Raw genomic sequence first — 14,804 nt, 5'->3', positions numbered from 1 at the left:
CACATAGGCCCCGTGTGAGCCTGGATGGCAGTGCAGGTCTCACTGGTCTCACTGCTCCCTACCACCTGCTTCTACATGTGATCTCAGAACTTAACGGCCATGTGGCAAAGTGGCCCCATTACCTCTGTCTAAAATGAATGAACAGAAATATTTGGTTGGTAAGTGGTGGAACCTGTATTCTACCCTTGGTCTACCTTGCCTTCCAACTTGCCAAGCTGCCTCTGAATATCTGCATGATTTGAAATCTCAGAGTCCACATTTCACACCTCAGCACCTCATTATATGTTCTTTACCTTTATGCCTTCAAGACTGGTCATGACTCATATGACCAGTCTTAAATAAATCAGTGATGTTTAGTCCTAAGAATATATTAGATTCATCTAAGTGCTTATTTAAAATACATATTCTTGTTCTTCCCCTCACCCCCAAAATTATGATTTAGTAAGTCTATAGTTGTGCCACGGAATCTGCATTTTAGCGACTTCCCTCCCTTCTCCACCCCCATGATACTAATGCAAGTTTCTTCACAAGAAACACTGAATCAGACTAAGTTACTGGAGGGACAGGACCTTTATATATTGTACATGGACTAGAGTAGACATTTAGTAAATATTTACTGATCCATTTCTATTTCAACTGACATTTTTATTGGTAAGTTACTAGATACAGATACAGTGCTTTCAGCTACCCATGAAAACTCCAACCAAAACAGCTTAAATGTAAGGTCGTTCATTAGTTCACATCAAAAATCTAGAATTTGGTTAATTTGGAGGCTTAACAACATCATCAAACACCCAGGTGTTTTCTATCCTTCTTCCCAGCCATCCTCTTTCCCCTCATGATCACAGGTAGATTCAGCAGTTCCAGGCATCACACACAGACATGACTACATCCAGCAAAAAAGAGAGAAGGTTCTCCTTGGGTATGTCTTCTTAAAGGCAAAGCAACCTTACCCAGAAGCCCCACAGTAGGTTTCCCTTTGCATCTCATTGGCCAGTATTGCTTCACGTGCTCCTACCTAAACCAACTGCATCTCAGCCCAGAAGAATGGGACCACCATGGTTAGCTTGCGCCCCACCCCACCCTGAAGGACATGGGGGACAGGAGGACGTACCGAGTCAGGCAGAAGCAGGGATGGCTATTAAGAAGTTAACCAGGGCTTCCCTGGTGGCGCAGTGGTTGAGAGTCCGCCTGCCAATGCAGGGGACAGGGGTTCGAGCCCTGGTCTGGGAAGATCCCACATGCCGCGGAGCAACTAGGCCTGTGAGCCACAACTACTGAGCCTGCGCGTCTGGAGCCTGTGCTCCGCAACAAGAGAGGCCACGATAGTGAGAGGCCCGTGCACCGCGATGAAGAGTGGCCTCCGCTTGCCACAACTAGAGAAAGCCCTCGCACAGAAACGAAGACCCAACACAGCCAAAAATAAATTAAAAAATTTAAAAAAAAAAAAAAAAAGAAGAAGTTAACCAACTGTGTCTGCCACAATGAGAACACCTAAGAGAGAACAAATTCTAAACTTGGAGAGGAATTCAGCATGATTTACAAGGGTCTGTACAGAACAAATGAAGACCTCTCTCACCGGCAAATCCAGGCCGCAGATTGTCTGGAGTCCAGAAAGAAGCACCAGCTCGAGGAAAACAATGAGTAAATCTGCAATCCACTGCTAGGCTACGTGTCACCATCAGCAGGGCCTGACATCCTCTTCCCTTCTGCCTGTGACTCATACATCCCATCCAGGGTAGCACTGTCAGCATGCTGGGGTTTGAGAAAAATGGATTTTATATATATGAGGCTCCATTTGGTAGTTTTCCAGAAGAACATTTTTGAGCCAAATGAGTGGTGGATGGAATCTTACTACTGAAACACTTAGCTAAGCCATCTCTGTTCCTCAGATGTGCAGGTGACAGGAAAGATGAATCTCACCCAGGCTGAAGCTATTTTATACTGCTCGAGAAAGGAAACTGAAAACTTTCAGGCTCTAACAACTTGGAGCTTTGTGGAACCATTTTTTCCTCCAATTTTCTAACAACTGAGACTTAAGGAAACAGTCCAGCTACAGCAGTCAGTCAACAAATATTTATTGACCACCTGCTATGTGTCAGGCACTCTTCTCAGTGTTGGGGAAACGGTGCAGAACAAGTTAGATAAAGTGCCTGCCTGCAGGGAACTTTCATTCTAGTGATGAAGGGCAGAAAATAAACACAAACAAGTAAATATGATGATTTTAGGTAATGACAAATGTTATGGAGAAGGTGAAATGGGGTATTATGATAGAAAGTGACTGAGCGGAAGGTTTGCCTGAGGAGGGGATATTGAAGTTGATACTTAAAGGATGGGAAGCAGGCAGCCATGAAGAGACTGCACTCTAAGCAGAAGGAACAGCAGATCCCGAGGCTCTGAGCTAGGAACTGCTTGACGTGTTTGAGGAGCAGAAAGACATTGGTCTGTGTAGGGAAGAGTGGGAGGAGATGAGGCTGGAAAGGAGAGCCAGGATTTTATTTCCGGAGAATGGAGGAGCCATCAGAGGGTTTTCAGTAGGCAAGTTCTATCGTCACACTTTTAGAAAGATCACTCTAGCTGTTGTGTGGAAGATGCACTCTTTGTTAGGAGGCGAAAGTGGAGGGGATAACGGTGGCCAGGACTGAGAAGAGAAGAAAGAACTCTGGAAAGAGAAGCTTTGAAGCCTGAGGACCCTTCTGTTTGTCATTTCTGCTGTCACTCTATTAGGCCACATCAGTAGCGTTAATCAAAGCGTGTCTCCTGCTTCTGCTTATTATCTCGTAGAATGACAGGAATATATGGGAGTAAAGGTTAACATTTGATTTTGGAGTCAGACAGACGTGAGTTTTGAATTCTGACTCTTGGCATCTCCAAGTTGTGTGACCGCTCCTTCTTCTGTCTGGTAAATTTTCTCAATCTTCTCTCCTAAATCACTAATTCATTCTGCAGCTATTTATTGTGTCATAGCTATCCCATCTTTTATGTTTCTTTATTTCAACTATTATATTTTTCATGCCTAATATTTCTACTTGTTTATGTTTTCTAGTTGTTTTCATTTTGCTAATATCTTCCCATATCTTCCATTTTAACACCTTTATTAGCTCTTTAAAAAATTTCTCATTGCATATATTTCAGTAATTCTCTTTCGTAGGAATTGATAATCCAATAGATTGTTTATTTGTTGGCTAATTTGCTTTTAAAAAGACTGTGCTCCTCAAATGTCCTGATATTTTGGCCTGTGAGTTCATCTTTCCCTGAAGATTTCAGTCAGAGCCTGGTCGCCAATGAAGTGTTGTCAGCTCCAATGAGCTTGAGAGGTGGGGTGTGGATAAGCCCCAGACACAGTAAAACTGTAGTCAGCCACTCCCCATCCTACAGAATAACCTCTCCTGTCAGGTCTTCTCCTTTTGCTCCTCGGGAAGAAGCAACACTAGAAGAGCAGTTGCTTTCCCACCCCTGGGACATGTGGATGTAGTGAGATCTTATAGTATTTGGAAAATGTTTTGGCTTTGTCTTTTTTCAGAGCCAATCTAGGATAATCAATTATTATAGGAAAAGAAGCTCTTAGCAAGATTTCTAGAGATCCAGAAACTTTTTTCCTCTTAATACTAAGAGTATTTTATTGGGGTATAATTAATATGTCCTAAAATATACAAAGTATGTATCTGGATGGATTTTGACAAATATAATCAATTATTAACAACCACCCAAATCAAAATATAAAACATGCTAGAAGCATTTTGATATTCCTGAGAAGCCAGTCAGATGACTGTGACAGTGTGGTGGTTTTTAAATGACCACAAATTCTCTGACACTCCATTTTTCAAGAAGTGGAGACTAACTCCCCTTGCTTTGAATATAGGCACAACTTAGAGACTTGCTTCTAGGGAATGGACTAAAGCAAAAGTTATGGTGTATGACTTCGAGATTAGGTCACAAAAATAAGCAAAGTAAATTAAATAAAGAAAAAGACACAACAAAAGTAACTTGTTCTCCAAGAAGTTCATCTGTGAAGGGAAGGAGTAATTTGCTAATGCCAGTAGGAGCTATTGGGATTTTATATGTTTCTTTGCCCGAATACTAAATAGCCCTAGTCTTTGTATTTTCCTTTTCTAATTTATTTTTTTTTACTTTTTGTTGACCTTCTGACTCTTTTGTTAATCTTTGCCTTTGAGCTATTATTTCTTCCAGTAATTAGAAAGCAGCTCTCTCCTCAGTATAGAATCATCAGGCATGAAATTTACGTAGCTCCAACTTGGCTTGTTAGAATAGCGGGTAAAATGTAGAACAATTCCTGCTTGGGAAACAGGAAAAATACATGATACAAGATCAGGGCATAAGTCAGATCCAGTTCTCAGATGAGACATAAACCGAGATTCTAACTACACAGAGTTTAAAGGCCTAACAGACAGACTTCTCACAGGGGAGAAAATATAGGATTTTATATATATGGATTTTATATATACAGGAGTAGGAGTGCGGATGCAAGATCTGGTTCTGGCTCGTCCAGTTCATCCTTGTAACACCCGCGGTGTTGTTTCCTTTTCCGGACCAGGGGTCATTCTTTTCTTCCTGCCATTCCAAACACCCAGAGAAGTCAGCTAGAAGACAGACTGAACAACCAGGGTCGCACCATAGCTTTCCTCCTTGAACAAGCTTTCCACATCAAGGAGGATATCTCTGCCTGTCTTCAGGGGACGCATGGCTTTCAAAAGGAGGAGTCACTTGCCAGGAAGCTTCTGGAAAACCACATCCAGACCATCACCAGCATCGTCAAAACACTCAGCCAGAACATTGAGGTAGTTCTTTATTTCCCATATGTTGGCATCATTGCTTGACAAAGTTTATCAAGCACCAGCGTCATTTTTCAACTAGAGAAATGAGTCACTATTACTTAAGTTTAAATGATTTTAGTTTAGTTGCCTCAGAGGGAAATAGTCAATATTTCAACTTCTCATTTCTGCCAAAAAGTAGAAGGAAATTCTACGTTCAGAAAATGTTTGTTGAATGTCTCTGTGACAGAAAAGGCAACTGTCTAACATTAAATGTCAGACATTGTGCTAAGGTGCTTATTTTCATCTTAATCTCCAAGATTCTATTAATATAATCATTTCAAACAGAGGTCTTCATTAGGCGGTGGGAATGCTAGTTCATAGGCCCATCACACTCTGACCCCATCTCCTACCCCTTTCTCCTTCACTCTGGCCACACTGGGCTCCCAGCTCTTCTTAGAACACCCCAAACATGCTCAGGCTTCAGGGCCTTTGCACTTGCTGTGTATTCTGGGTGGATCATCTTCCCCTAGATGCTTCTATAAAGTATTCTTCATTCCTTCAGTCCCTGCTCAAAAATCATCATATCAGAGGGTGGTTCCTTGACATGCCATAAAATACCCCCTCCTCACCCCAACAGTCACAACCTCCCTTAAACCCTACATTATTTTTATCTATAGCACTTATTGCAAATGACCATGGTCTTTATTTGTTTAGTGTGTTTCCCTTCTAAAATATAATCTCTGTGAGGACAGGGACTTCATTTTGTTCACTGCTAAATCCCACATCAAACTGATGACAGTGTATGAGAGGCAGTCAGCAATCTGTAAATATTTCTTGAACAGATAAATGAATGAATGAATGATGTTTAAGGTGCTAAAGGAAAAATAGAGCTTCTGATCAAAAAATGAAATGCTTGGGTTAAACCAAGACAAGTAGATTCTTATTACAGGTCTTTCAGAGTTTTTAAAGTACTAATGAGCATTATGACTCTGGGGTAGCAACTTTCAGGCAAAAGTTCCAGAGAATACAGTTTAAAAATCTGGCCCAAAACGTGTGGAATTGTGAGAATTGACAACAGTGCCCTCACACAATAATGTCCTTTTCTCCTATCAGATAGAATAGTGGATTAGACAAAAAAACAAAAACCATGAGATTGACCCAGCAATGATTTACTCACGACTATACATTTAAGGCTAAGGATATTTGTTAATTTATTTTCTATCTGTAGACCCCATAATGCCATACTGCATTTGAGGGACTGTGGAAAGTTAAAAAATCTTGGTGAGCTTTTAAAAGGCACTTTTTTGGTATTTAGCACATATTGAATTGACAGCAGGACCTAAAGAGTCAATGTTACTTCTCAAAGTGGTCAAAGGTGTTTCCAGGCATAATGAACTTTCATGAAAGTGACAAGAGACACATGGCTCAGTGCCTCTGAGATGATGAGAAAATCAAATACAGCACCAGGACTAAAATAAGATCCTAATTTAGGAGTCAAAACTTCTTGGTAATTGAAAAGAGAACAGCATTCTCAGAAATATCAAAATGCTTCTAGAATGTTCTATATTTTGATTTCAGTGTTTGTTACATAGTTGATTATATTTGTCAAAATCCATCCAGAGATATATTTTGATTTATATATTTTAATACATATTAATTATACCCCAATAAAATACTATTAGCTTTAAGGGGAAGAAAGTTTCCAGATATCTGAAATCTTGCTAAGAGCTTCTTTTCCTATAATAACTACCTTAGATTAGCTCTGAAAAAAGACAAAGCCAAAGCATTTTCCAAATACCATAAAAATCTCAAAATATTTGCAATCCTGTTAAGGGTTTGGCATATATAGGGAAAATGACAAGGACTGGTCTGATTGTGCAGAAAACGGAATTAGGAAGTATTTAAAGACTATAGATATGAAGTTAAAACATTATGAAGAAGAAAGTATTAAACTACCATTAGTAAATAACTAAGACTATAAAGTAATAAGCATTTATAGAGAAATGGATGCTATCCAAGTATTTTTTAAAAACCTAAACTCTTTAATCAGATCAGCCCATTTGTAAATTAGCCAGCAAGTTAGATCCAAGTGTGAGCAGAAGCTTGACTTGGTTTTTAAAAGAAATGAAAAAAAGATTTTTTTGTTTAATCAACAATAATTGTAGCAGTTAAGTTTCTTGTTCCTTTTTATTTTATTTTTTTTTAAATTAATTTTTGTTGGAGTATAGTTGCTTTACAATGTTGTGTTAAGTTGCTTGTTCCTTTTTAAATCAAAATATTTATTTTTTAAGCTGGCAGCTAATTAAAGTTTGAAAATTAATTTATTTTTAATTCAGGAAAAGAGCATTTCATGTACAACATTGCTTAATTGCATCTTTTTCCTCCAACTTATAAAAGCAATACTTGTTCACTGTAATTATTTGGAAGTTTAGGAAACAATTTTAAAACCTAGGAAAAAGTTCTCACAATTTCACCACCAAATGGCATTCTCTACAAATACCTAGATGCATCTCCCTCTGGTCTTTCCAGGCATTCCCTTTAGGAAGCTGAGACTACATTTGTAAGCACAATTTTTAATATAAAATTATATCATAAACACTTTTGTATGTCATTAAAAGCTCTTTGCATGGTGTGTACATTATGGTTTGCTTAATTATTCTCCTAATATTGAAATATCGTTGTGCATAAATGTGTCCACATTTGGATTATTCCTATTGTATACGTTCTTGGAAATGGAATTAGCAGGGTAAGAACACTATAAAAGCTCTTTACACATATTGCCACATTGGTCTATTTACACTTCCATTAGCCTTATATGAGAGTGATTTTTTCACTGCACCTATCCCAGCATTGAGATTTATTGTTTTAATTATTGCTAATTTGATGAGATAGAAATGAGATCTTTCCCTTTTTTTCACTTTTTAAAAGTGACTATAACAATTTACATTTTCTCTGTCAATAATCTATCTAATGTCTTTTGCCAATTTGTATTTTTGGATTTTAGTGCTTTTTAGTTTTTATTTATGAGTTTTTTTTATTAAGAAAAATAAGCAGTGGGACTTCTCTGGTGGCACAGTTGTTAAGAATCCGCCTGCCAATGCAGGGGACATGGGATCAAGCCCTGGTCTGGGAAGATCCCACATGCCGCGGAGCAACTAAGCCCATGTGCCACAACTACTGAGCCTGCGCTCTAGAGCCTGTGCTCTGCAACAAGAGAAGCCACTGCAACAAGAAGCCCGTGCACCTCAACAAAGGTAGCCCCCCACTCACTACAACTAGAGAAAGCCCGTGCACAGCAACAAAGACCCAATGTAGCCAAAAATAAATAAATAAATTTATTTTAAAAAAAGAATAATAAGCAGTGATGCTTTGGTAAATATTTAACAATCAGCAATCAGTTTTTTTTCTGAGGGATAAAATACCTGGTTTATAGTGTTTGCCTATTTCCATGGTGTAAATACTCTCACTATGATTGATTTAGAAAACCAACTGATGTTACTAAACACAAAGATGGGAAGAGATGTACATGCACAATCGGCTCTCAAGGACAGGTGTATAAATGATTGCAACACACCATTGAAACCCTTGGCAGTAACATTTATTATAAATGTTTTTCCAGTTGGTTGTTTATATCTTAATTATATTTATATTGTTTTTTACAAGTTTTAGATAAAGTTAAATGTTCCAATATTTTGGTTTGTGACTTCCCTCATTACTTTCAAGAATAGAAATTTCCTTTAGAAATTTCAAAGATGAAATAATCTCTATTATCTGTTAGTTTTATGGCTTAACTTTTTTAATATTCTAAATCTATTTTTTTCTAAAATCTATATTCATGTATGGTGTAAGGTAAGGATCTAAACTGTTTTCTGAATAAGTAACCAAAAATCTCAACAGCATTTGTGAAATTCCTTCCCCAGGGATTTTGAGTCTCATATATAGCATATTTCTTTCTTACATTTACAAAGATCTTCATTAAATTACAATGATTGATTTAGCTACACACAGCTATTTAGCTACACTCAGCTATTTAGCTACACTCAATTACTTATCCTCGTTTTTACAAAATGCTTTACTATTTAATAGGGCAAGTTCCTTTTTATCACTATTCCTTACAAAACAAAGCAAAACAACACCTACTGTTATGGTCTGAACATTTGTGTCCGCATTCAAAACTCATATGTGAAATCCTACTGCCCAATGTGATGGTATCAGGAGGGCTTAGGGAGGTATTTGGGTCATGAGAGTGGAGTCCTCATAAATGGGATTAGTGCCTTCATAAAAGAGATCTCACAGAGCTCCCTGGCTCCTTCCACTATGTGAAGATGCAGCAGGAAGTGAGCAGTCTGCAGCCCAGAAGAAGGCTCTCCCCGGAACCCAACCATGCGGGCACCCCGATCTTGCACTTCCAGCCTCCAGAATAGTGAGAAATAAATCTCTGTTGTTTATAAGCTGCTCAGTCTGTGGTATTTTTTCATAGTGGCCCGAATGAACTAAAACACCTATAGGCATGCAAAAGCCAACAAACAAGCTAAAACAAAAACACCTCTAGCTAGTGTTCTTGACACTTTTATGTCTCCAGTTAAAGCTATATTTGTTCTTGGATTGTCTCAATCTGCCAGTTTACAAATGGGTAAGATTCTGTATATAGTCTTTGAAATTTCTATAATTCATTTCCTATAAAATTCCTTCTTTTCCTCCAAAAATTCATAATCACAAATTTAACATGGTTCAGGCCTTGGTAAAATATAGCAATTAACCTTTAATGTTTTGGTAAATCAAAAAGTTGTTTGTGTTTTCCATCCTCTAAACGGTTTTCTGAGTAAACATAAATTAATTTTTATGTCTTTACTTTGAAATCTGTTTGAATGTCAAGCAAGATATAAATTTTTTCTATAGACAAGCAAAATTTTTTAATTTTTATGTATGAGTGCCAAAAATTAAAACCCACTGTTTGGGGGAACACCGACCTGGTGGTATAGGACAGTCAGCTTCATTTCAGAACACCAAGACATAATGAAGGCATGATAAAGGATACTCGGCAAAATCTGAACACACTCAAGCCATACATTTCTCATGTTCTCTAAAAAATCTAAAACAATAAATGTTTTTCACTCCATGTATGTGAAACAGTTTGATTCAGATTTGCTTGTGTTAATTGTATTAGCTTCATTGTGGTTCTGATTCAATCTGTAAAGGGCCTTGCTTGATGCCATATGAAAAGTTCCTTCTTCTAAACTGTACCACCAATTCTGAAAGAGGTTTTTGTGAAAAGCTTTTATGTCGATGATGGCCATGGCCATAATAACACAATAAATATGTTTTGTTTGGCCCATATGGTGTCTGTAAAAGAATTTAAATAAGATGTCAATATTTTAAAATGAGAAACTTAACATAAAATCTGGATTTCTGGCTTCTGTTGAGACATCGTTGAACCATCATGCCCACCTGGCAACAATCGGCAGGACTCAATGCCATCACTATCTCCCTCAAATAAAGCAAAGATGCCTTCTCTCTGATACAGGACCCTCTCACTCACTTACACTATCAGCCTAACTAGGAAATGCACCCAATTTTGTAACCTCTACTTTAAATGATATTTTCTTACCATGTCTGATGGGAAATTAATGGGAATTTTAACTCAAATATTGCAGATGTTGGAGGAACAAATAAAAGCTCGAGACGTGGCAGCCACAGGAATTAATTTTGCAGTACAGGACCTAAACACCAAACACCTTCAAGGAGTTGGAGATCTTCGAGGAAGAGTAGCCAGGTGAGAAGCAGCGTGTTAACTAATGCTTAGTGGTCAGTTGCTGGCCACTGAGTTCTCATCCCTAAACAAGTCCCATATTGTAGAAAACAAGATACTACCTTTAAGCTAAATGATGAGATAGTAACTGAGAAAGTGTATCATGAAATTTGAAAGCCTCATGCTCCCTGTGAGATCCAAGGGTTCTATAAAGGACCTCTCATACAGAATGCCCCATTTGGTTTCATCTGCAAATGACAAGTCTTGTCTTTACAGCCCTCAGCTGTCCAAATGCCAACATCTATACAAAGACATACCCTTGAAACCTCAAAAACCACAAAATCCCCAGATGTATCAAATCTAGGGATTAAAACATTTAAAATATACAATAATTACATATAGAAGCCTAGCAAAAGGGATTTAATGGTCAAGTGAATAAAATTTTGAATGATATCCTTTGTATGAGACTTGTAAGTTGGAAGAATTCATGGTGTACAGTTCAGCAAAAATTTGTAGGCATTGACAATGGCAGGACCGCTCTGGTTGACACATGAAAGATGACTTGTGAGTGGCTGAGCGTGGACACCTTTCCACCTTTACATCTTCTGCCAGCACCTCTCTCCTCTCTCCTGAAATACCCCCACCTTCATCTCATTAATCTGCTCTCAAGTGTTAATGACCAATAATTATAATTAATGACCAATAATAATTAGGTGATTAACACCTAAGACAAACCTCTTCTAGGGTATCCGTCCATTCAACAACAACGACAAAAAAAGTATTAAACACTTCTATATGCCAGGCAGTGTGCTAGTATTCAGAGTTTCAGCAACATGGTCCCTTTCCTGTAAATTCAAAGTCTACCTGGGAAAACATAAATCAATGAGGTGACCACTATAATGAAAGCCTGGGGTGCTATGGGAATATCCAAATCAGATGGGGTCATAAAGATGGTTTCCTGGAGGAGGTGACACTTGACATGAATTTTGAAAGGTTTGTAGCAGTTAACTAGACAGGGAAGGAAAGGAAAGGCACTTCACATAGGAGGCAAGATATGTGCAAAAGAACTGAGGGGTAAATTACTGTGACATGTTCAGGGGCTACCTGTGAGAAGAGTATTTTAGTTATGTTATTTTGGATTTGCACTTAGGGAGAGATGGGAGATTGGGAGATGAAGCTAGAGAAATGGTCCAGAGTTGGGTGATGAGGATCTTTGGCCAAGGTAAAAAGTTTAAACTTTATGTAGAAAGTTATAAATAGCCATGGGAAGATTTTAAGTAAGGGGATGACATTTAGTGACCGTCTAGTAGTAGCCAAATTGGTGGGGTACAGAAAGAAGGCATGAAGGTGAAAGGAAGCTATTGTAGCAATCAAGGTGAGAAATGTCTAAACTAAAGCACTGGCCGTGCAAGTCCAGAGCACGTAACAGACATTCAGAAAACAGAATCTACAGGATTAGTACATATGTGTGTGTGTGTGTGTATACACAAACATAAACATACATATATAATTATATATTATATGTATACATATTTTAAAATATATAAAATTGTATATTTGATTCTATAATATTTGATACATGGAAAAGAATTTTTATAATATTTGGGTAAGCTATGAAGCAAGATAATAAAACAAACCCCAGCAAACCCATCACCCTACTTAGATGTGCCATGATTTTACAAAGAAGATAAACACCAAAAATCTCTTGAATGGAATTTGGTTCAACTTGGTGCTGATGACACTTCAACTATTTTTTTTTTCTGCAAACCACTTAAGACCCTACTATTTCATTCTTGTAAATCCTCTCTTACATACAAGACAAAGTCACAAACAGATTCAGATGAAGTCAAGAGATGAATGGAATAATATCAAGGAAAAGATGTGCAACTATTTTTGTTCTGCTCCAGTTTCTTTTTTTTGTTTCCTTTTTACAAAATGTTGTATGTATTTAAGGTGTACACGATGATTTGATATACCTATACATACTAAAATGATTACTATAGTCAAGCTAATTAGCATATCTTCTCCTCACAGAGTTACGTTTATGTGTGTCTGATGAGAGCACCTGAAATCTACTCTCTTAGCATATTTCCATTCTTCAATACAGCATTATTCACTGTAGTCATCACACGGTGCATTAGGTCTCTAGACTTATGCAGCCTACAGAACGGCCACTTTGTGCCCTTGATCGACGTCTCCCCATTTCCCCCACCTCCTCACCCCTAATAACCACTGTTCTCCTCTCTGTTTCTATGTATTTGACTTTTTTAGGTTCCACATATAAATGAAATGATGCAGTTTTTTCCTCCTGTGTCTGGCTTTTTTTACTGAGCATAATGTCCTCCAGGTTCATCCATGTTGTTGCAAATGGCAATGTCTCCTTTTCTGAGGCTGAAAATTTCAGAGTGTGTGTGTGTGTGTGTGTATCACAATTTCTTTATCTATTCATCCAAAGACACTTAGGTTGTTTCCATATCCTGGTTATTATGAATATTGCTGCAATGAACATGAAAGTACATATTTCTTCCAGGTATTCATTTCATTTCCTTTGGATATGTATCCAGAGGGGGGATTTCTGGATGATATAACAGTTCTATTTTTAATTTTTAAAAGAACCTCCATTCTGTTTTGTATAATGGCTATACCAATTTACATTCCTGTTAACAGTGTAGAAGGATTCCCTTTTCTCCACATCTGCACCAATACTTGTTATCTTTTATTTGTTTGATAATTCTCATCTTAACAGGTATGAGGTGATATGGTTTTGATTTGCATTTCCCTGATTAGTAATATAGAGCTCTTTTTCATGTACCTGTTGGCCATTTGTACATCATCTATGGACAAATATCTGTTCAGGTTTTTGCCCATTTTTTTAAATCATGTGACCATTTAAAACCCCCTCTTTGTTTTCTGTGATCCCAAGGGACTCACAGATGAGCCCCATCGGGTCTCAGGGCTTGGTGATTTGGGAGCCAGTCTCTTGGGTGGCAGCTAGATGTATGGTCCACACCCTTTGCTCCCCATGGAGAATCGGATTTGGGGGTTTCCTCCCAACAGTAAGGTGCTGCACCAGGGATGGGGCTTATGGCATGTGTGTCTCAACTTTTTCCACCCAGTTTGATGTGGGTATTAGTTGCCTGATGTGTAGAAGTCTCTAAACCAGTTTCTGAATTTTACTCAGAGGGACTTGATCCACATTTTGCTGGTTATTTGGTGCATCTGAGGGAGGAGGGAAAAATCAACAGCCCCCTCTTCCTCCAACTTGCTCTCTGATTGCTTACTTACCTTCCCCTTTAATATGAAGCAGTGATTTTAGGACAAGGTCTTATTTTTCCTTCAAATGTCTCCCTTTTATGAAACTTTCTTAAATCTAGTGATTTGAGACAGATTCTGGCTAAAACCCATGAGATTTAAATTCACACTTCCATTTTTTCTTTTCCGTATTTTTGCAGGCAAACGACCCATGGACCAGCTGAGGCAGATTAATTACTTTTTTCCCACATATATTGACCTTAATTCCAGTTAGCATTTTGGCATAAGTGAAACAAAGTTGATTTTTTTTTTTTTTTTTTGCAGTACGTGGGCCTCTCACTGTTGTGGCCTCTCCCGTTGCGGAGCACAGGCTCCGGACGCGCAGGTTCAGCAGCCATGGCTCATGGGCCTAGCTGCTCCGCGGCATGTGGGATCTTCCCAGACCAGGGCACGAACCCGTGTCCCCTGCATCGGCAGGCGGACTCTCAACCACTGCGCCACCAGGGAAGTCCTAAGTTGATTATTTTAACATAATTCCTAGCAAACCTTTTACTGCTTCATAAATCAAACTCAATATTTGAATAACAACAATGTACTTTGAATTTTATATCTTATTTTCCACTCCAATATAGTGGCAGTTTAAAAGCAAATACTTCCAATGAGATGAGGTTCTCGAAGTTGTCTGGCCTGTTTTTGACACTCTGTACTGTATTTGATAGATTAGTCTCATGTGCAAAGAAAGAAAAAGGCAGGTATGTAAAAGGCAGCCACACAGACGGCTTACAATCTGTAGAAGCAGCCAGAGGAGGCCAGCCCTCTATCCGCACTTGACTATTTGGGACCCCAAGGCAGATCTGCAGATGAAAAAAAAATGTTGTGTTGATGTGGGATTAAAAGCATAAGTCATGTCCTTTGGAGAAACAATAATGATATTATTTGGATACTGTCAACTTTTGAAAAGAGTGGGGACTTCTCGTTAAAGATATTTTTACTCCACTTGAGACATCTCAATGCCAGTAAAAATAAAA

General features: G+C 38.2%; 1 protein-coding gene across 1 annotated transcript in view; it reads left to right on the top strand.

The window, feature by feature from the left end:
- The window catches only part of FAM81B (family with sequence similarity 81 member B), a 49,225-nt gene that overhangs the window by 11,172 nt on the left and 23,249 nt on the right, over positions 1-14,804 (top strand). Inside the window, exons 3-4 of the mRNA XM_004263525.2 lie at positions 4,556-4,799; positions 10,430-10,548. Of these exons, the coding sequence (XP_004263573.2) occupies positions 4,556-4,799; positions 10,430-10,548 (363 nt within the window). The remainder of the gene's footprint in view (positions 1-4,555; positions 4,800-10,429; positions 10,549-14,804) is intronic.

The sequence above is a fragment of the Orcinus orca genome, chromosome 3 (assembly GCF_937001465.1).
Source record: "Orcinus orca chromosome 3, mOrcOrc1.1, whole genome shotgun sequence".
Classification (NCBI taxonomy): domain Eukaryota; kingdom Metazoa; phylum Chordata; class Mammalia; order Artiodactyla; family Delphinidae; genus Orcinus; species Orcinus orca.
Note: the sequence above shows the minus strand (reverse complement) of the source record. Positions and strands in the feature narration are given on the sequence as shown.